General features: G+C 39.2%; 1 protein-coding gene across 1 annotated transcript; it reads left to right on the top strand.

Moving 5' to 3' along the window:
* The first annotated feature begins 335 nt into the window (after positions 1 to 335).
* On the top strand, positions 336 to 22,034 carry LOC135657445 (uncharacterized). The gene is made up of 16 exons (XM_065175964.1): positions 336 to 1,444; positions 6,579 to 6,694; positions 7,372 to 7,580; positions 9,230 to 9,349; positions 10,135 to 10,263; positions 10,394 to 10,519; positions 12,585 to 12,640; positions 12,762 to 12,861; positions 12,968 to 13,085; positions 14,963 to 15,172; positions 15,344 to 15,665; positions 19,236 to 19,329; positions 20,790 to 20,898; positions 21,107 to 21,378; positions 21,460 to 21,587; positions 21,760 to 22,034. The coding sequence occupies exons 1-16, from the start codon at positions 591 to 593 to the stop codon at positions 22,007 to 22,009; spliced, it is 3,213 nt and encodes a 1,070-aa protein (XP_065032036.1). The 5' UTR covers positions 336 to 590; the 3' UTR covers positions 22,010 to 22,034.
* The last annotated feature ends 241 nt before the right edge of the window (positions 22,035 to 22,275 follow it).

The following is a 22,275-nucleotide window of genomic DNA, read 5'->3' as shown; positions in this document are numbered from 1 at the left end:
AAAAATGCACTTTTTTTAGATATATTTTGATCATTAAAAGTAATTATATAATTAAGGGTTTTTTTTTCCTTCAAAAGTTCATCCTTTTATTTTTAGCAAATTAAGTGATATTAACAACCCGAAATTCTATAAAAAGACCCCGCAAAACTCGGTTTACGCTGTCCGTCTTCGAACAGGGAACGCGAGCTCCATCATCAACGTTTCGCCACGTAACAACATTATCTCATCAACGGGTTGCGAATCACGAGGCGGGTTCGGTCTGTCCGCACAACTGACCGGTGCGCTCACCGCCCTTCTCTTCTCCTTTTCTCGCCTGCCGACTCGTGTCTCGCCCATGTTTTTCCCTCTTCTCTGTTCGCATCCCTTTCGGGCGACCGTAAATAGCAGCATCTGCTTGATGCGAGCGATCCCCGTATCGCCTTCTCTTCGGTCCTCTCGTCAAATTTGGCAAAGCAAAGCAAGAAGAGTGGAGAAGCCCCCAATCCAATCCAACCCAACGCTGGGTTTGGGGATCGTTTCTTCCCCAAATTCCTGCCCGATCGACGCCCTAGGGTTTCCCCAGTTCTCATGAGTTTCCCCTTCCCCCGCCCATGGCCGCCGCGTCTGTCGTCGTCGTCCGTGTCTTCCTCCTCCTCCTCATCTTCCCTGATATCGACAACCCTCGGCTGGCGTCCGCTCTTGATGCGACGGTGGCGGACGACGACGGGCCGTATCGCAGTGAGCGGTTCTCGATCCTGAGCTATGAATCCTTGTGGCACGACTACTCCCCGCCCGCCCCGCCGCCATCGCCCCCTGACCCGCCTTCGTCTTCCTGCGAGGGCGACCTTGGCGGCACCGGCGACTTCAATACCCTCTGCGAGCTCCACACCAGTGTGCAGCTGTCCAGCGACTTCTTTGCCAAGGCGCACGGCAGCTTCGTTCTCTACCCCGACGTGGTGCTCAGTTGTTCCGTCGCCGGGTGCTCCATCGTCGTCAATCTTACGGGGGAGATCCGGATCGGGCGGAATGCCAAGATTGCGGCTGGGACTGTCCGCATGCAGGCGGGCAACATGAGCCTCGCCGAGGGTGCGGCGATTGATACGGTAGCGCTGGCGGGGGATCCGCCTCCCCAGACCAGTGGGGTTCCTACGGGGACTAATGGGGATGGCGGTGGGCATGGTGGGAGAGGCGCTAGCTGCGTGGTGAAAGAGGGGCAGACACAGGAGGACTCCTGGGGAGGGGATGCATATTCCTGGTCCACGCTGATGAAACCTGACAACTACGGCAGCAAGGGCAGCTCGACAAGCACGGAGAAGGATTATGGAGGGGGAGGGGGTGGACGGGTTTACTTGGTGGTCAATGATGTGATTGAGGTTAACGGTAGTATTACAGCGGATGGTGGTGAGGGTGGCTCTCTAGGTGGTGGAGGGTCAGGTGGGAGCATCTTCATCAGTGCGGCTAAAATGTAAGCGGACTGTGATCTCAAATTAGCATACTTGGCCTATAGTTGGTAATTATATTGCACACACAGCATTGTTTGGTGGAAATTATACTAGCTGATTGCTGGTAGTACTTATCATAAACATCATAAACCTGGATGCTTTGTTCAACTTTAGGTAACACAATAAAATCAGGATGCTATTTCAGCACAGAAATATAAAATTTTGATCTAAAACAAAAGGCTAAAAAATTATGATTTCCTGAAGTAGCTAATGCTAAAACTGTTCTCCATGAATAAGCACTACTTCCTCAGATTCAGCTTGGGGCAGTAGAAACTACAGTGTTGACCATTACAATATATACTTTCACATATGATTTTGCCAGTTTAAATTATTGTGGTAGTTACAGACCAGTATTTTTTTAGTAACTTAAACTTAGAGTAAAAGAAATATGTTTTTCTATTTGACATTTAAATCCAAGTCACATGGTGCTCCATATCAGCATCTGCTTTATTGGTCTACGTTTAGGTTGCATGTCCAAGCATGAGTTAACAAATGAAACCACTCTTGTAACCCGTAGAGGAGAATATTATAGGAGACATATGTGTGTTTGAGGGTAAAGGGAAATAAGAAATACTGGTTGCTTGAAACGACGTTTGGGATTGATTTAACTAGTTTTGTTGGTGCATAGTAGAAATATTAAGATTCCTAGGTTTAGGTTTGTTATTAGTTATATGATTTTGGTTGTGATCTGGCCTGTATTAAGCATAATGGATTATGTAAATTTTTTGGACTGGGATTAGTTGGAAAGTTGGCTGGTTGGATGTCTAATTTGTTAAGCTTGATCAGTAATTGGAGGGTTGTCTAAAACTGGAATCAATCAACTGGTAATTGGTTGGAACACCAATCAATTGAGTTAGAATTGGTTTCTTTGAATTGTATGATTCTGAGATTGGACACACTGATTTCAATTAGACGTGAGGCAATTTGTGAATTTCACAAAAGTTTGGAGGCTTTTGGTTTAGATTTGGTTGATCTTCATGCATATCTTGCAAATCTTGTTGAAAGAAATGAAAACATGGGCCAGCATACTGCAATATTGATTGTTTGTGAGAGATTGAGTTCATCTGACCCTTGTTGGAAGCCTATGTGAAAGATGCTCAAAAAGTGGGAGCACAATGCTGTATTTCACCTAGTCCGAGAGGCTGTGGTAACTGTAGTAGGATGAGCCAGTTCCTGATGAACAAGCTGCTGTGAGAGGGCCATGTTACTGATAGAAATCCAACTTAGTAAGAGAAGAAGTGCCGAGTAATTGATGAAGTAATTGATGAATGGGGATTCTAAAGTGATTTTCTATTTTATTATTCCCATCATCGATCAGTGTGACCTTTGAATTACCAATTTCGTAGGATTGAATTGCTTAGAGAGTCTTGTATATGCTTTTAAAATTTGTATCTTCTTTTATAGAAATTTCTTGGTTGAATTGGTCCTAAACCTAAGTTGCTGGGTGACTGGGTCTGATGACATGGTTCCTGTCTCTTGGAGATAAACCCTCTAGATTTTTGCAATCATTTGTTTGCAATATAATTTACTGGGCTGCATGGTATGATTTGGCCCGTTTATAAAGCATTAGAAACCATAAATTGTGAGCATCCAATTGACACCAAATAAATTCATTGCAGAATGACTTAATAAGGTTCTTTCACTGCTTATACTTTATTCACTCTCAAGGTGAGATTGTGTTGTGAAAAGTAGGAAGAGAATAAATAACAAAGAAAAAGGGTGGCTTCGTAACAAATAAATTGTTAACTAGTGGCATACATGTTTGTCAGGGCATGGTTTTGGTTTGGCCTTAAGAGTATAAGAAACCAAACCTATTCAAAAACATTATCGTCTAGACCTTTATTTTAATGAGCAATCTGAGCATGTCATGACCCGGGCCTGATGGACTAATTAGCATATCAATTTTGTTTGGCCCAAACCATTGGCCAAAATGCTTAAGCTGAAGTTGATAGTAATACACTCATCATACCTTTATAAGCCAATCTTAATCTTGCTCACTTTCGATGTACGATCAATCGAGGTGCTATAATTTTTCCCACTCAGGGGCTTGATGTTCTCATCAAGGTCCAACATAGCCCAGACCAAACCCTAGCATGGTGCATGTGAGGTGTAGCATAGTGGTGGCTCCATGCCGTGACGAGTCTTTTGACTCTATCTACGAGCAACCTTTTTCTACTCGAGCTCCCTCATCATACTCAAATACTATGTCGACTTTGGTATCAAATGTCATGACCCAGGACTGATAGGATAATTGGTCTATCAACTTCGTTTTCTCCAAACCACTGGCCAAAATACTTATGTTGAAATCAGTGATTTAAAAAGCATTAGGCGCCAAAAGGCGCCAAGGTCCACAAACGCTCGAGGCGCTAGGCGCTCGCCCGAGCGAAGCGAGGCGCTAAATTATAAAAATATATAATATAATTATAAAAATATATAATATAATTATTTAAAAGTATCTAAATTATAAAAATATATAATATAATTATAACAATAATTTCAAATAAATAAAAATTAACAACATTAAAATCAAAATAATAAATTATTAATCTATTTACAGAAAATTAATCATTTCAAAATTCAAATAAACTTAATATTAAGAGTATACTGAGCCTGATGGAGAAACGAGGAAGCAGCGGCGGCGGCGGCAGCGAGCGGCGGCAGCGGCAGTGGGAAAGGGAAAGGGAGCGGAAGGCGCGAGCAGCGGGAGGCCTCGAGGGAGGCGCGAGCAGCGGGAAGGCTCGCGGGAGGGCTCGCAGGAGGCGAGAGGGCTCGCGGGAGGCGCGAGCAGCGGGAGGCGTGAGCAGCGGGAGGGCTCGCAGGAGGCGAGAGGGCTCGCGGGAGGCGCGAGCAGCGGGAGGGCTCGCGGGAGGGCTCGCAGGAGGCGCGAGCAGCGGGAAGGCTCGCGGGAGGCGCGAGCAGCGACAGCGGCAGCGGGAGCAGTGGCAGCGAGCGACGAGATCGCGATCGGGATCAGGATCGAGAGCGGCAGCGGCAGCAGGTTAGTGTTGGGTTAGGGTTGGGGTTATATCGATTTAGTTGGTTCGATTGAACCAACTAACAACCGAACCAGACCTAAAATTCTGGTTCGGTCGCCTTGGTTTACCCAGGCGCTCGCCCGAAGCGCCCAGCGCCTGGGCTCGGGCGAGCGCCCAGGCGGCGCCTGTTTGAAGCGCGCCGCCTGGGACATTAGCGAGGCGCTCGGGCCTCGCCTCGCCTCGCCCGAGCGCCTTTTGCAATCACTGGTTGAAATTTATAATAGTATACTCATCAGACTCTTATAAGCTAATCTTAGTCGTGTCCACTTCCGATGTGGGACTAATTAGGGTGTTACAATTGTAACACCCCTGATTAGTCTCACATCAAAAGTGGGTAAGATTAAGATTGACTTATAAGAGTCTGATGAGTATACTACTATCAAATTCAGCCTAAGCATTTTGGCCGGTGGTCTGGGACAAATGAAGTTGATAAGCCCATCAGGCCTGGGTCGTGACATTTGGTATTAGAGCCGATGTAGTATTTGGGTTTGGTGAGAGAGTTCGAGTAGGAAAGGGCTACTCGTGGATGAAGTCAGAGGACTTGTCATGGCGTGGAGCCACCATTGGGCTACTCCTCACATGCACCATGCTAGGGTTTTATCTAGGTTATGCTGGGTCGGGAGATTGTAAAACCCTGATTAGTCCCATATCGAAAGTGAGCAAGATTAATATTGACTTATAGAGGTTTGATGAGTGTATTATTGTCAACTTCAGTTTAAGCATTTTGACCAGTGATATGGGTCAAACAAAGTTGATAAACCAGTTTGCCCATCAGGCTTGGGTCATGACAGAGCAGCCTCCTAAGGCAAGTATGATTGAGACATGTAAGGTTGCGGAGGTTGCATCGTTGCAGTGTACTAGAACTTTGGCTATTGTTATTGATCTATTGCTCTATATCATAAAAGCAATAAGACTTGGGAAAAAAAAGAACAATTATCATCATACATCAAGACCACAATTATGATCGTACATCTAAACCATAAGATCGAGTACAATGAGCTCATACTAGTGTTGACATGGTAGAGGCTCGGCTGCATCGATATGCGTGGATCCTCTAGCTCTGTGATCTAATCCTAGGTGGCATGTGTAAAGTGTTGCCCATTCGGCCGTGCCCTGTTGATGATATAAGAATTGCTGTTGTTTTTTTAGTTTCTTTTCTGTTATGATATTCGCTAGGAACTGATCGAGTGAGATTACTTTCTGAGATCCAGATTATCCTTCTCCCAATTATTTTGGTTTTAAATTTTCCATTATTTTGCATATGGCTGGTGTTACTGTTTTTATTCTAGGACTACGTATTTTCAAATAACGTGAGTCATCCTGGGAATTAGACCTAGCCTGACTCCCTGATGGTAGCCTAGTTGCCTAGGTTTACCATATTGATGAACCTGATTATAAGTCAGCTCACTTTTTGGCTTTGTTTCTGTCTGGAAAATATTATATTATTTTTGAAAAATAGAAAACTTGCATTCATATGGGGAGAAAAATTGTTCTAGAGCAACTTTAGGATATCTTATAGTTTATAGAATAAATGTAATTTTGTAGATGCCTTATGACGCCCTTATGATGCTAGGATGATTCTTACCATATAAGCTGTAATAACATACAACTATTTATTATGTGGGCAACCTATTTAGTTTTGGCACAATGAACCTACATGATTATACATATGTATGTATGATAATTCCAAGCTTCTTGGCAATAACTTTGAACAATCACTTTACATACACTTGTGTTAGACATTTCACATATATCTATGGGAAAACATATCAAGCTTGTGCAGTCCTAGCGACTTGACAGCTTCTTTAGTCTTATAAGCCTATATGAAGGTTGATGAAATAGTCCAGTTACCTAGGCCAATGTCAAGATTCAAGACTAAGCAGGAAAGATATCATGCATCTTTTAGCTTCTTATTGACATTGTATAAGTGCATGTCAATTATTGCCCTTATTTTTCCATGGAAACTTGTATAATTCGTTTAATGACGAAATGATGTTTGATGCTCATATTAAATTATCATGAACTGTGTGTGGGGTTTATTTAATTCCTCCTTGAAGAGCAGGAAGGGCACTGGAAAAATAAGTGCTTCTGGTGGTAGTGGTTTGGCTGGTGGCGGAGGAGGACGTGTTTCTATTGCAGTTTTTAGCTGGCATGATGATCCACGTGTTTTTGTTCACGGTAAGTTATGGTTGTCCATCTTCGAGTATTGATTGATATTTGTACTTATTTGTTTATTTTACTTTTGCATACGTTAATTTTCATGTGCCTGTTATTTGTGCATTTAACCATATGCATGCACACTGCAGGATTCTTATTTTGCATGCTGATCTATTTTTGCTATTTTTTGTTTTATTCTTGCGTGGTTATTCTTTTCTTAGCTAATTTAAACTTGCTTGGATACAAATTCCTGCTAGACTAAGCTAATGGTTGTTACTTAGGGAAGCACACTTCATCTCCATCTTGCTTGAACCATTTACAGTTTGCTTTGTATCTTGACTTTCTAGAACCAACACCTCCTTTTATGTTCCCCCAGCTGAATGAGAGAACTTGTAAGGAACACCAATACTTTGGATAGTCCCTTAGTCACTGTTTGATTGCTTTTCTTTATATACCTTTTAATGTTCTTATAATCTTTTATTTGGAACTGAGTTGTAATGTACCCAATTTATCTTACCAGGGTAAGCCAAAAATCTTATGCTTAAGCACTTCAAAACCATGGTTTTCATATGTTAAGTGCATTCTTTGTTTTTCAGATTCTCCATTCTTGGACTTAATGATAACTGTTAGCACTTTTCTTGTTAATGTCGCTGGATTTTGAATTTCTTGGATGCTGTATAGTGATATTGTCTGTGCAGGTGGAAGGAGTTTTGGTTGCCCTGAAAATGCTGGAGCTGCAGGGACTCTTTATGATGCAGTTCCCAAGAGCCTTATAGTTAGCAACCATAACTTGTCAACACAGACTGATACACTTTTACTAGAGTTCCCTTATCAGCCACTTTGGACTAATGTTTTCATTACAAATTGTGCCAAAGTTGCTGTTCCTTTACTTTGGAGTCGCGTACAGGTCAGTTTCTTGTTCTTTTATATTATTTTGGTCATTGATCAATAGTTATATACCAAAACATCTGCTATGACTACATGTCACAACATGCCTAATCTGTTGTGTTACTCAAAATGTCTATAATATGTTTTTGAATATTAGTGGTGCATGTTGTGCTTTTGCTTGGTTAGGACATGTTTTAAAGAGATAATTGTTCTCATTTACAAGGTTTTTATATTGGGTTTATGGGTTTTTGATATGTTGTCTGCATGATATAACTTGGCACACTAGTTTGTGCAAATCCCTTATGCTGGCGGAGACCAGTCAAAAATTCTTTTAATCATAATATGAAATCAATATATTAGAAAAGGGATTTGCAGTATGTGGGTGGTCAAGTTATCACATGGTGCATATGTGGAATGCTAAGGCATATGCAATTGCTTATGTAGTTTAATTTAAATATCCAAAATAACATTATATCTGTGTGATTAAAGAATATACAATCAATTCTGTATTGTTAATGGTCAAGTGTATGCTAAGACCAAATCATAAATTTATAGCTTTACATTTATGCTCATTAAAAAGTTATTTTTTGGGGAAGTTACAAAAGACAAGTGAAATTTAACTTATGCATGTAATGTCATCTTGATCCATATATTTTGCAATTGGTGTCATGTATTCCTTTGTCTTTTAGAATTGCTATATGATTATATTTCTCTATTGATCTTGAAAACAAGTGATATAGGTATGTAAATGATATTTTGTACATAAATTGTCTTATATTGTTGTATGTAATTGTTTATTTTACCATTCTCAATGGATTCTAACGGCTGTAACTTTAAAATTAGGTAAATTTAGAAAACGCTGACAAAATAGTTAACCTAACTTTGCTTACTTTGGACCCTGTTATTTATCATTTATCTGGGTTCAAGTACTCCTTTGACTAGTAAGATTCATGTTTTATTATGAAAAAATGCTTCAGTTTTGCTCCATCTGTCATGGATAATTAAGATATACTAAAAATTTGAATGTGGGTCATATAATAGTTGATTGTGGTTGTCTGCCATAATCATTGTGATTTGAAAGGCATCTAGTTTTGTATTTAATGGTCCATTGAAACCTGCTTTTTCGTGAATTGTTCTTCTGGGTCACATTAGAACATGATTATGTATTTGCTCTAAATGTTTCTATGCATGGTATTGCTTGTTTTAAATGTTGCACAAAATGGTTGATATAGATGACTTAGATGTGGGTATATGTTTGAATGTCTTTGATGTGGGTAACTGTGTACTTCTTTTGTCGTTTATGGTAACAAAACATAGTTCTTTTGTTTCTAATGCCAATAATTAAATTCATATCGTGATAAGTCATTCACATGCTTCTGAATTTGCCTTTTACTATATTCTTTACAGGTTCGAACATGATTATGTATTTGCTCTAAATGTTTCTATGCATGGTATTGCTTGTTTTAAATGTTGCACAAAACGGTTGATTTAGATGACTTAGATGTGGGTATATGTTTGAATGTCTTTGATGTGGGTAACTGTGTACTTCTTTTGTCGTTTATGGTAACAAAACAAAGTTCTTTTGTTTCTAATGTCCAATAATTAAATTCATATTGTGATAAGTCATTCACATGCTTCTGAATTTGCCTTTTACTATATTCTTTTCAGGTTCAAGGACAACTTAGCCTTCTTTCTGGTGGTATGTTGGCATTTGGTCTGACTCGTTACCCTTACTCCGAGTTTGAGCTATTGGCTGAAGAACTTTTGATGAGTGACTCAATAATTAAGGTGCCCCCACACACCCACTCTAAGTATTTGTTTCTTGTCTTTTCTATGTCTACTCAAGCAAATTGTCACTAGGCATTTGCTTCTGCTGCCACATATAGTGAATGGTAATCTGCACTTTTGCTTCTTTATATGTTCTTTTCTCTGTGTGTTTTTGTGTTTAATTTGATATAGTTGCATCAACAGCTTGCTGACTGACCTGTTTAGCACCATAACTGGCTGTTTACAAAAATTGAAGCAAACTTGGAAAATGAACTATAGGATAAAACTATGCTTTGGCATTCCATGAGGTTGAGATTTGCTTGTACCTAGCATTTACATGCTTGGACTTTGTTCCTTTTGACTGTAATGAATAGTCATTATGGAACTTTGAAGTCCTGTTAATTGGTGAAATTGTTCTGAATTAGTTGTACTATTTGCAATTGCTTAAGAAAGTGCAAATATAAATTTGAATTCATCCTGATGACAATTTTAGTAAACTAACTGTTGGTTGATCATGTTTCATGATAAAATATCCTGAAAATTTTCTCATATAAATTGTCAATTCTTGTATGTAGTTATGTACCAACACATTATCAAGTAGAATCCATCATCTTTGCCTGCTGTTATCTTCATAGATGCGTTTTGGTTGTTTAATGAATTTAATGAGTTAAATATCTTTTTCACCACTGTCTTTCACTCTTTTTTTTCATAGTATACTGCTCACTTCTTTCTTTCAATATATATCTTGCTCTCTTGTATGTCATTAATCTGATATCAGCATTTTTCATTTTGTTTTTGGAATTTAGGTGTTTGGGGCTTTACGAATGTCTGTGAAGATGCTTTTGATGTGGAATTCGAAAATGTTCATTAATGGTGGTGGGGATGCATTAGTTGCAACCTCATTACTTGAGGCGAGTAATTTGATTGTTCTGAAGGTAGTCTAATGATTCTAAGTTTGTAATGAATTTTGTTTGGTGATTAGTCCTTTTTTTTTTTACCAAAAAAAGATAAGTAGTGCGCAAAAGATGGCAGAAGCTCTATTTTCTAGCTTTGTTTCTATGTCAGGAATCTTCCATGATACATTCTAATGCCAATCTTGGAGTTCATGGTCAAGGCCTGCTTAATTTATCTGGACCTGGAGATCTAATTGAGGCACAACGTCTGATATTGTCACTCTTTTACAGCATCCATGTAAGATATAGTGTTTATGCAATGTGTATATGCTTTAGTATATGTAATTGCATAATAGTTTTGGTCACAAGATCTGTTGCAGTCGAATATGTCATGAAGATTCTTTTATCCTTGAGTCATGAAGATTCTTTTATCCTTTAATCTTGGCAATTGGCATATTTGTTAATTTGAACATTAAATTGTTTTATAGTTATTTTTGGCAATCTGCACAATATTATCTCAATGATGTACCTGTTCTTGTTTCTGATCAAAATATTGTCTTTTTTTTTTTTCTCTTTCCACCTTTTGTTATCATGTATTTATAACTTAATGCTAAATTGCTTATCTTGTGTATCTACATGTAACGCTGGTTATGCATTTATGTGTACAAGTTATTTTTAATGCAAAACCATGATGTATGACACTTCTAATCCTTTGTACTTGAGATTGACTGGTGGATTGCTACTTTTTTTGTAACTTATGCAAAAATGTGTTCCTTGTGAGCAATTTCATGAGTGTGAATAAATCAGGGTCTGCCGAACCGTACCGCCCGCACCTTTGAGTGCACTGTAGCACTGCTACAGTACTCGGCACACTTGGGTGTACCGCTCGATACATTTGGGTGTACCGCTCGGTATACCGGACCATACCAGTACCGAGCCCAGGTCGAAATACCGGTACGGTACGGTATTGCGAACCTTGGAATAAACTATATAATTTCTATAAGCTTGCGATTTTAGGTAATTTAGAGGGCCACACATGAATTTCACTTATTTTGAAGAGTACATAGTTGAATATATTTTTCATCGCTACAGATACATCCTTGGTCATCTATATATTTTTGTTTACCTCATAATATAGTCATGAACACTGGTAGAACTTAGCAGACAATGTTTTTTTGTCTGTTTGTTAATTATATTATACTGTATATTATAAGATTTTATACTGGCTGAGGAATGATTTATAGTCTTTCCTTTGTTCATCTTGTTCTTGGAATCTTAATAAAGGTCCTAGACAGTAGCTTCAGAGTTAAATAGTTACATGGTTGTGTACCGCTCAAGGGAACTTTCTTTTTGATGCTTTAATGGTTGACTTAGGGTTAACTAATACAGAGTCTTTTTTATTGGTTGATGTTGTAAAATATTTGTCTCTGCTGAGACATCCGAGTTAGTTAGTGTATTGTTACATAAGTGATAGGTCTGAGGTTCGAGTCTACGTGTTTATGTGTGTGTCATGTATGCCGTTTGATATAATGGAAATTTCTTCCTTTTTTTATACAATGTAGAATACTTAGAAGATCATTTGCTGAATGAACGTCTGGCATTCTGAAACCTTTTTTTATCTAGAAGTTTGTGGACTCCTGGGACTGGGGCTAAAAGGCTATTAAATCAAAATAGTATTTTTGCAAGGTGTAGATATGAGGCGCACCTTTTGTTTTTCTTTGAGGATCATATTAGATGATTCACATGCATATCTTCTCTAGGAAGTAATTCTAGTGATTTAGCCTTCCCTATTGGCACATGCAGATTCCAGGTGATTGTTAAAGAAGAGTATTTTGGTATGTAGTTCAAAGGGATTCTTATAGGTTAAATTTTCAACCAATGAGACTATTATGGGTTTGAATCTTGGAGACAGTCTCTGCTTGCAGGGTAAGGCTGTTTATTATACCTTGGAAAGAGCCTCATGCGTGCAGCCACCTTTTTTCGCAAACATGTATGCATAGCTTAACATGAGTTTGATCACCGCCGGCAACCTTTTGGAATCGCTCAATGTATATTATGTTCAAGCTTTTGGAAATTTATATCTGGCTGTGTACCCAAGAATGTTTTTCTGTTTTTAGTCAAGATGAAAAATGATGTTAATAACTGATGAATATTATTCCTACAGATGCTTGTCTTTTACTTTGTACAGACTGGATTCATTGCATTAACTTGCATCATATGGTTGCTAATAATTGCTTTTAAAACTTCTCTTCATGAACAAACTCATCATCCCATATTTCCACCCTTTAGATCCACCATCTCAAGAACTTTTGTTTCTTATATTTTTATTTATAATGTATAGTTACTATTTGGTTTTTCTGTAGGTTGGACTTGGTTCTGTTTTGAGGGGTCCACTAATAAATGCGTCCGGTGATGACATGTAGGTTTTGTTAGTTTTTGTCTTTGTTTCTTTTGAGAAGTATCTGTGTGCATTGCTTGTGTATTATTGTGTTATGATGTCTGGTTATATAGTTGAATTCATTGATCATATGTGGTCTTAGGGCCCCTAGGCTGAATTGTGAGGAAAAAGATTGTCCTTTGGAATTGATTCATCCACCAGAAGATTGCAATGTTAATTCTTCATTATCTTTCACCCTTCAGGTAGTTCATTTTGCATTTGTTTATTTGTTTATTTATTTCAACTCTGTTTCTTCTAGGATTTCGATTTGCCTTAGAATTTTACTTGTGGGTGTCTGTTTCTTTTCAGATTTGTCGTGTTGAAGATATTGATGTTGCTGGACTTGTTCAAGGAACTGTTGTTCATTTCCATAGGGCACGAAGTGTAGTTGTGTCTCCTACTGGAAGAATTAGTGCAACTGGTTTGGGTATGATCTATTTACTTCAAACTGGTTTAAAGATAATGATGATGTCTTACATATATTACATACACCATTTATGTTCTGTTCCCTCACTGATTTTAAGTGCGTAGTCTTTCTCAGTTATTAATGAAATAAACCAGTGATTGAAAGAGGCGCTCGGGCGCTCGCCTATGCGCTCGGGCGAGGCGAGGCGAGGCTCGAACGCCTCGCTAATGTCCCAGGCGGCGTGCTTCAAACAGGCGCCGCCTGGGCGCTCTCCCGAGCCCAGGCGCTGGGCGCTTCGGGTGAGCGCCTGGGTAAACCAAGTGACTGAACCAGGATTTTAGGTCTGGTTCGGTTGTTAGTTGGTTCAATCGAACCAACTAAACCGATATAACCCTTACCCAACCCTAACCCGCTGCCGCTGCCGCTCCCGATCTCGCTGCTCGTCGCTCCTGCTCCCGCTGCCGCTGCTCGCGCCTCCCGCGAGCCCTCCAGCTGCTCGCGCCTCCCGCGAGCCCAGTCGTGAGCCCTCCCGTTGCTCGCGACTCCCGCGAGCCCTCCCGCTGCTCGCGCCTCCCGTGAGCCCTCCCGCGAGCCTTCCCTCTGCTCGCGACTCCAACTGCTCGCGACTCTCGCGAGCCCTCCCGCTGCTCGCGCCTCCCGTGAGCCCTCCCGTGAGCCTTCCCTCTACTCGCGACTCCCGCTGCTCGCGCCTCCTGCGAGCCCTCCCAGCTGCTCGCGCCTCCCGCGAGCCCTCCCTCTACTCGTGACTCCCGCGAGCCCTCCCGCTGCTCGCGCCTCCCGCTCCCTTTCCCTTTCCCGCCACTGCCGCCGCTCGCCACTGCTTCCCACCGCTCTTAGATTTTCTTAATTTAATAGCATATTTTTATTTAAAATTTTAAATAATTATATTTATTAATTATATTATATATTTTTATATTTTAGCGCCTCGTTTCGCTCGGGCGAGCGCCTGGGCGAACGCCTAGCGCCTTGGGCGTTTTTGGACCTTGGCGCCTTTTGGCGCCTAGCGCTTTTTAAATCACTGAAATAAACAGTGTAGTGGGTTATATTCTGCCAGCCTAAAAGTACTGGCTACCTGGCAACATAGATGTTTTGATTCCATTGATTCATTAAAGGATTTAGTTGCTTTTGAGTGTTTGGACCAAATTTGGTCAACTTATGCAGGCTGGTTCTAGTTAGCATATTTCTTTTGACAAAATTGAAAGTGTTTGTTTGTGTTTTTATGGTTCAATCCATCACAATACACTAATAACATCAAAATCAATTACAAGTCTTGTTCTCTATCGATTTTAGAATTACTAAGATTCCTTTGGTGGTTCCCTGATTCTCCTGCCATGTTTGGTTTGATTGAGGGATGAAACTATGATTTGTTGGAGTTAATCACTTCCTAATATATGTTTCGGGTGTGTTTGGCTATCCATATTCCATAAATGTGTGTATTGTCACTTTTTGATAGTTACCCATTTAGCAACTATAGGCTTTACTGTCATGTTTATCATGAAAGTGGTCAAATGAAAAGTGTACTTTATTTATTTTAAGCTATTTTTTAAATGAAAAAAATCTTTGAACAAAACTCATATACACTATTTGTTTCTTTTCATCATCATTGTAGGTTGTTCAATACTTCAATACTTCAATTGGCCAACATGTCTGGTCAGTTTATGCTTGCCAGCTGGCTGACTTGTCTCTTTAATTTTTCATTTTAAGTACGTTAAGAGGTTTTTTGAACATAAGTTTTTTCCTATGAAATTTGATAAGGTTTAAGATTTTTTTCTTCTCTCTTGTTCAGTTTTTTCCTATTTTATTCTTTATCAACTATGATGTTTAAGTGACTAATTGATAAATTTAACTTGAATTTTTCTTGTTTTACTCATATGCAGGCTGCAAAGGTGGTGTTGGGCGGGGAAATATATTAGGCAATGGTCTAGGTGGTGGTGGTGGACACGGTGGGAGGGGTGGAGATGGCCGTTATGGTGGAAGCATTGTCAAGGGTGGCATTGCTTATGGAAATGCTGAATTGCCATGTGAGCTTGGTAGTGGTAGTGGTAATGACACTGTACCATCCTCGACTGGTGGTGGTGGTATCGTAGGTATATCTTATCTACCATCAATTACGTTTTTTGACATATTTTGCTAGTATGTAGTTGTAAAAGTTCATGTACAATATGAATTCTGATATCTGGAAATATGTTATATACTTTTTTACATCATGTTGATGCTTTCGGCTTGGAATTATCATGCTATCATGATTACCTTTACAGTGATAGGGTCGATGGAGCATCCATTGGTTAGTTTGTCTGTTTATGGCTCAGTTGAAGCAGATGGTGAAGACTTCATGGAAGCTGGTGTCACTATTGGCTCATCTGATGGAGGGCCTGGTGGTGGTTCTGGTGGTACTATTCTTCTATTTTTGCATTCTTTGACCCTCAGTGATTCTTCTATCCTTTCAAGTGTTGGTGGGCATGGCAGTCAAAGTGGTGGTGGAGGAGGTGGTGGTGGAAGGATTCACTTCCATTGGTCCGACATTTCTACAGGGGATGAATATCTTCCAGTTGCAACTGTGAAGGGAACCATAAACACGAGGTTTGATTGGTTCTTGTGTCTGCATTCTCTTATTCTTATATGTCTGTCTTATTCTTATATGTCTGATAATAATTAAACTTAATGGAATAAGGTTGCCATTCAAACTATGTAAGTTTGAAAGTTTATATTAGTGAATGTTGTGCCCTTACAATGCTGTGATTGGTGAGCTCTCCTTAAGAATTTATAGGCTGTAGGACTTCATTATAGTATTAGTTAGATAATATCTTGTGTCATATCAGAATGATTGTGAGAGACATCTTTGTATACACTTTGATAAGCATTTTGTTGAAAGGAGCTCCCACAAGCTAGTTGAATCTTCTTTCCAATATTAGGTCCAGTACAGTCAACGAATCACATATGCTGGGCCTGCTTGATGCGGTACGATCTCACTCAGATCTATCCCCATACAAGATTTACGATTTATTTAGGTCTATTTTGATATAGTATATTTCAATAATTTCTACTTGTTTCTCTTGAAAGCCATTTTGATATAGTAGTATATTGCAATAAATTTGATATGGTTATCATTGAAGTCATTTCCCTCTAGTATATTAAATGCTTCTAAAACTGAAATTTCCTTTGATCATATTGGGTTGTGGGTAGTGCGAAATCGTAAAGTGGACCAATCGCTTGGTTACTGGTATTGATGGTAATTTTAACAAGAATTGCTTGCAATTCAACATGACCTTGTTGCAGCACATATAAGTCAATCTATGAACACAGCTAGTTCCGTAAGAGTTAGGCAGTATGCAGGTTTAGGTTTAAATTGAGTATATATTGCTTAAGACTGTGGCTCAAACCACAGAGCAATACAGATTCAAGCTTCGCTTACCAATCTTTTCCAACTAGATCCTATTTGGCCCAACAGGTCACATTTCTTATGCAGGTTAACTTTGATCTCTGTTAAGTGAAATCAGCTTGCTCATGGACAACTGAACTGACTCTTAGTTTAAGCATTATGTGGCTAACATTCACATTCCATACTTCATTGCCTACAAGCATGAATGCATAGCTTTTTATGTTTCTGCTCAAATGTGTGTACCAAGTTAGCATAATTTGTATTGTATTGTGTGGATTGTATGTGGAATTCTTGCTTCTGTTAGCAGCAATCAAGGGCTGTTGTCATAGCTTTTATTATGTATTTATTACTATGCATGTGCATGCTCGTGCCTGGTTGTATTCCGTAAGGTTTAAAATATCTCTCATATTGATTAGCATGAGCTGGTATTTATCAGGTGTTGACAACTAATCAGGATGCAAAGTGGGTGATTTCATTTTCATCTAGTTCGGTCATTGAATATCTGGACACACTGGACAGTGAATATCACCTCCGCCCCCCCCCCCACCTATACAATTCCTCTTCTTTCTCCTCTGAATAATTATCCTTTTCCTTCTCTTCTCCTCATTCCCGCTTCTTTCCCTCTTTCTCCGAGGTACAGGCAGTACCAATCTGTACAATGTATTGGTACGTTGATCCGTAATGGAACCACACCAGTTTCAGTGATTTAAAAAGCGCTAGGCGTCAAAAGGCGCCAAGGCTCAAAAACGCCCGAGGCGCTAAGCGCTCGCCCAGGCGCTCGCCCGAGCGAAGCGAGGCACTAAAATATAAATAAAAATTAACAACATTAAAATCAAAATAATATATTATTAATCTATTAATAGTATTGAAAATTAATCATTTCAAAATTCAAATAAACTTAATATTAAGAGTATACTGTATATTGAGCCTGACAGAGAAACGAGGAAGCAGCGGCGAGCGGCGGCAGCGGCAGCGGGAAAGGGAAAGGGAGCGAGGCACGAGTAGCGAGAAGGCTCGCGGGAGGCGTGAGCAGCGGGAGGGCTCGCGGGAGTCGCGAGCAGCGGGAAGGCTCGCGGGAGTCGCGAGCAGCGGTAGGGCTCGCGGGAGGCACGAGCAGCGAGATCGAGATCGGGATCGGGATCGGGAGTGGCAACGGCAGCGAGTTAGGGTTGGGTCAGGGTTATATTGGTTGAGTTGGTTCGATTGAATCAACTAACAATCGAACCAGGACCGAACCGGACCTAAAATCCTGGTTCGGTCACTTGGTTTACCCAGGCGCTCGCCCGAAGCGCCCAGCGCCTGGGCTCGGGCGAGCGCCCAGGCGGCGCCTGTTTGAAGCGCGCCGCCTGGGACATTAGCAAGGCGCTCGGGCCTCGCCTCGCCTCGCCCGAGCGCCTAGGCGAGCGCCCGAGCGCCTTTTTCAATCAGTGACCAGTTTGACCACCAACCGGTATTGACACTGGATTTAGATTTTAAACCTGCAATTTGAAGTCTTGGTATTCATATATCTTTGCATGACTAGGCATGCCAATATTTTAATTACATGGTACCTTTTGAGATTTGGCTGGCAGTGTGGCACCTAAATACTCGTCTATGGTATATGGAGTTGTACTGTTAGAACTCTGGCAAAGACTGTCACAGTGTCACAGTTCAAATATATTTTCAAGTCCTTAGGTTGGATAAGTATTCACGAATGTGTTCTTGTCTTCTATTGGAATAGAGAAAGTCCAATCTCTTTCTCTTAAAATATTTTTGTAGTAATTAATAATTAATGTGATCTTGCTTTATGCAAATTATGGTTTTCCTGCATAGTTGGGAATATTATATCATTTGTGATTCTTTTGATGTCTTCTCAAGACAATACCTGAGTGAAACAGTGGAGGAGCCGAGTTGAGCATGATTTTGATTGATGTGGATGGAGATGAAGTATGTAACGCTTGAGTATCTTGTTAGTTAAAACAAAAAGAAGAATAACCTTTAGTCTTGTGGAATTAGTTAAGGTCAGCTAGATTGGGTTTGGGTCAGGGTTTTATTGGGTTGACAACAATCTACTCAGTCCTAACTTGACCCACGTATAATTGGGTTATTAAATCTCAACCTGATACTGTGCATTCTTTTTCAGGTCAACCACATGAATTTTGTTCACTAAGACCTAATGTTGATTGAACAATAAAACTATAAAGATCTACTTCATGAATTGTAAGTTTGCAAGAGGATACATTAGTTAAATGATAAAGTATTCACATGTTGTTTTTGTTGTTTCTGCAACTAGTCAGTTGCATATTATTTTTGTTCATAATGGTTGAAATTTGTCAATAGATTAACATATTATGTCTAATCCCTGCCTCCAAATCCGTTCCTTTGGGAACAAAATCCAAAATCCTGGCCCTGGTTGGTCATGTACCTTTTGTTATTGTGTGTGATGTTCTTTTATTTGAGGTTGTCTTTCTTAAACTTTTGGAATAGTTTATTTATGCTTAATATTCAGTTTTAGAAACATCTTTGTGTTAGTTCATTATAGTCGATTAATACTTGTGTTTTAAACCTGTCACTGATGAGAAGCTTTTGTCCTCGTGAATTTGCCTAATGCATTGATACATGTTCTTTTTTTGTTTAGTAAAGCTAACAAAGAGAATTCTATCTAATGAAGTTTTACAAAATACAATTGCAATATTTTTGTTATATAAAATAATTGATGAATAATGAAAATCTTACATAAATACGGTTAACTTTTATTGCTTTGCATCTTAATCATCCACTTCTTCTGACAGGGGTGGCATCAGCAAAGGCCATGGTTTGGCAGGGGAAAATGGAACACTTACTGGAAAAGCATGCCCCAAAGGCCTGTATGGAATTTTTTGCGAGGTAACTCATTAGTTTGTGCTCTATCCATGAAGGCATTTTATATGATTCTTCTCATTTTTATTTAGTTTAGTTACTGTACAATATTATAGTGCTTCACATATTTTAGTTCTATTTGTTCTTCTAAGGTGGCCTTTTATGTGACATTAGTGAGTCTATGAAATGATGACCTTAGGTCAGTCATATCAGTATTACGCAAGAGTTCACTCAGTGAGAGTGGCAGCACTAGTAAAACAGAAAGGGAATTGATGAATGACTATATCCTAGTTCGTAAAGCCTTGATGTATTGTAACAAACTGTTCCAAGAATTTGAACAGGAATTATCCTTTTTCCATTTAGTTTTAGAATGAATTTAAGAAAGCTAACCATGCACATTCCTGATATAGTTTTCTTGTTTATCAGTTTGAATAGATATAGTAAAGGATCTTGCTTGTGCGTGTGTGTAAAGGGGCTCATCTTGTTTTTACATGTTGATAACTTACATGTTTAGATCAATTGATCTTAACTAATTGACCTTATTATTTACTAGTGGAAACAACTACCATGAGATAGGATTGCTGGAAACAATAGAACAGGGGAAAAAGGAAACGAATAACATAGAAGAGGTGGACAAATAAATAGGGATGACAATAAGGAAAATGTAAGAAGAAAATACGTGAAATGGAGAAAAGAAGATAAATAACAAAGAGAAACAACTGACAAAATGTTTCGGCAAATAACAGCAAAGGAAATGTTGCAAAGTTAAATTGCTTGGTGGGTGCATCCATGGTTTTAACTTTTAAATACCAATATATGGTGCTGTGTTTAAGTTTTTTTTAATTGCCCATGTATCAAACTATTGTTTGCACTCCTAAAATTTTAATGTAAAGGTTCATAATTCTAAAGCCATGGAGCCTAATTTGAGATTTCCGAGAATCCGAATTACTTAATTATTATCATTTTAGTCTCGTCTTTAGATTCAGTATTAATTAGTGAATATGAGAGAAGTGGTGGAGCGCTATGATATTGTGTGACAGACCTGTGGTTATCACATGTTGGTACAAAATGTAGAGGCAGTGCTGCACAGTGCCGTGCTTGTCCTACTATGTGCAGAGGTCCATAAAAGGTAGATTTGATGCATGCTAATGTGTGCTGTTGTATTCTCATTGGTACAGTATGTGGCAATAATGTGTATATTGATACGTTGCTACTATAGCACTTTTATCCTTGTTTGATAGCAAGTGCAATCTGCAAGCTGATAAATGACCAGTGTAGCTTTCGTTACTTAAACTATAGATGGTTGTGAATATCGTTGACAAATGGTGGCATTTGAAAGTCAACAATATTGTGTGATTAGTGTCCTTATTTTCTGCTATATTTACTTGTTCTTTGGTATCTTTGTTTTGGTTTTCATATTACAATATTGTTAATAACCTTGATATTTCACTTTGTAATGAACTGTAAATTTTTTTTATATACTACAGGAATGCCCTCTGGGTACATTCAAGAATGTTACTGGATCAGATGAAACTCTATGTTTCCAATGCCCTTCTAATGAACTTCCTCATCGTGCTGTATACACAAGTGTTCGAGGTATGCCTAACATTTATTTTTCATATTTTTATAATAGCTGAATTTGCATTCTTGAGTATTTGGTAAATTATGTGTTAGTCTTTTGATCCATTTGTTTGGAGGTATTGGTGTAATATTAGTATTACATTTAATGTATACTAGCTTAATTGATGAATTTTTATTGGATTTTCTGTGATATTATTTTTGAAGTTGCTAATAATTCTAACAGGAGGTGTTGCTGAAACCCCTTGTCCATACAAATGTATTTCTGAAAGATATCATATGCCACACTGTTACACAGCTCTTGAGGAGTTGATAAACACTTTTGGTGGACCATGGTTGTTTGGTCTTCTTCTTTCTAGCCTTCTTGTCTTGTTAGCCCTAGTTCTAAGTGTTGCACGGATGAAATTTGTTGGTACGGATGAGTTACCTGGCCCTGCTCCAACTCAACATGGGTCTCAAATTGATCATTCATTTCCCTTTCTGGAGTCATTAAACGAGGTTCTTAGTTATTTCTCTATTCTACATTTTTAAGACAAGTATTATGTCATTTGTGGTTATGACATCTTTTCTTGTTTATAGGTTTTGGAAACAAACAGGGTCGAGGAGTCACAAAGCCATGTTCATAGAATGTACTTCATGGGCCCGAACACCTTTAGTGAACCTTGGCATCTTCCACACTCTCCCCCTGAACAAATTACAGAGATAGTGTGAGTAGGATGTTTTATGAATCTCTTACCTTGGTTAAACATTACCCTTTCTTTTTTGTGATTCTCTTTTGGTGATGAATGTTTGTTTTTTCATCCTGTCAGTTATTTAAAATAAAACAGTATACTTGAGCTAAACTGATTTTGAATATTTTTTTTTCGTATTCTTTCACAGATATGAGGATGCATACAATAGATTTGTTGATGAGATAAATGCCCTTGCTGCTTATCAGTGGTGGGAAGGTGCAATCTACAGCATTCTATGTATACTTGCCTATCCACTTGCCTGGTCATGGCAGCAGTGGCGGCGTAGAAAAAAGTTACAAAGACTGCGTGAATTTGTTCGATCAGAGTATGATCATGCATGCCTTCGTTCTTGCCGCTCACGTGCACTTTATGAAGGGCTTAAGGTTTGTATAGTATAGTTTATACCTTTGAATTATTTGTTGTTTCATTGGCTTATGTGAAGAACAGTCATATGAAGCTCAAGGATGGAACACATGGAAAACATACTAGCATGTACATGGATGTTCACATGTATAAATACTGGAACATGCCTAGGCACACTACTATTATAGCTTTGCATGGCGCTTAATGGTGTGCAGCACATTAGCACATGGCAAGAGCTGTCCTTCCTATGGAATGTGTCCGCATGTGCTGGATGTACTGTGCCAGAAGTTTATTGACATGC

Source organism: Musa acuminata, unplaced genomic scaffold (assembly GCF_036884655.1).
Source record: "Musa acuminata AAA Group cultivar baxijiao unplaced genomic scaffold, Cavendish_Baxijiao_AAA HiC_scaffold_259, whole genome shotgun sequence".
NCBI lineage: Eukaryota > Viridiplantae > Streptophyta > Magnoliopsida > Zingiberales > Musaceae > Musa > Musa acuminata.
The sequence above is the reverse complement of the archived record's forward strand: the minus strand, read 5'-3'. Positions and strand labels throughout refer to the sequence as shown.

Excerpts from the sequence above, each read along its gene's own strand:
- LOC135657445 (XM_065175964.1), top strand. The coding sequence starts at position 591 with ATGGCCGCCGCGTCTGTCGTCGTCGTCCGTGTCTTCCTCCTCCTCCTC. Across the intron at positions 10,520-12,584 it reads CACTCTTTTACAGCATCCAT|GTTGGACTTGGTTCTGTTTT; the intron begins GTAAGATATAGT and ends GTTTTTCTGTAG. Across the intron at positions 21,379-21,459 it reads TTCTGGAGTCATTAAACGAG|GTTTTGGAAACAAACAGGGT; the intron begins GTTCTTAGTTAT and ends TCTTGTTTATAG.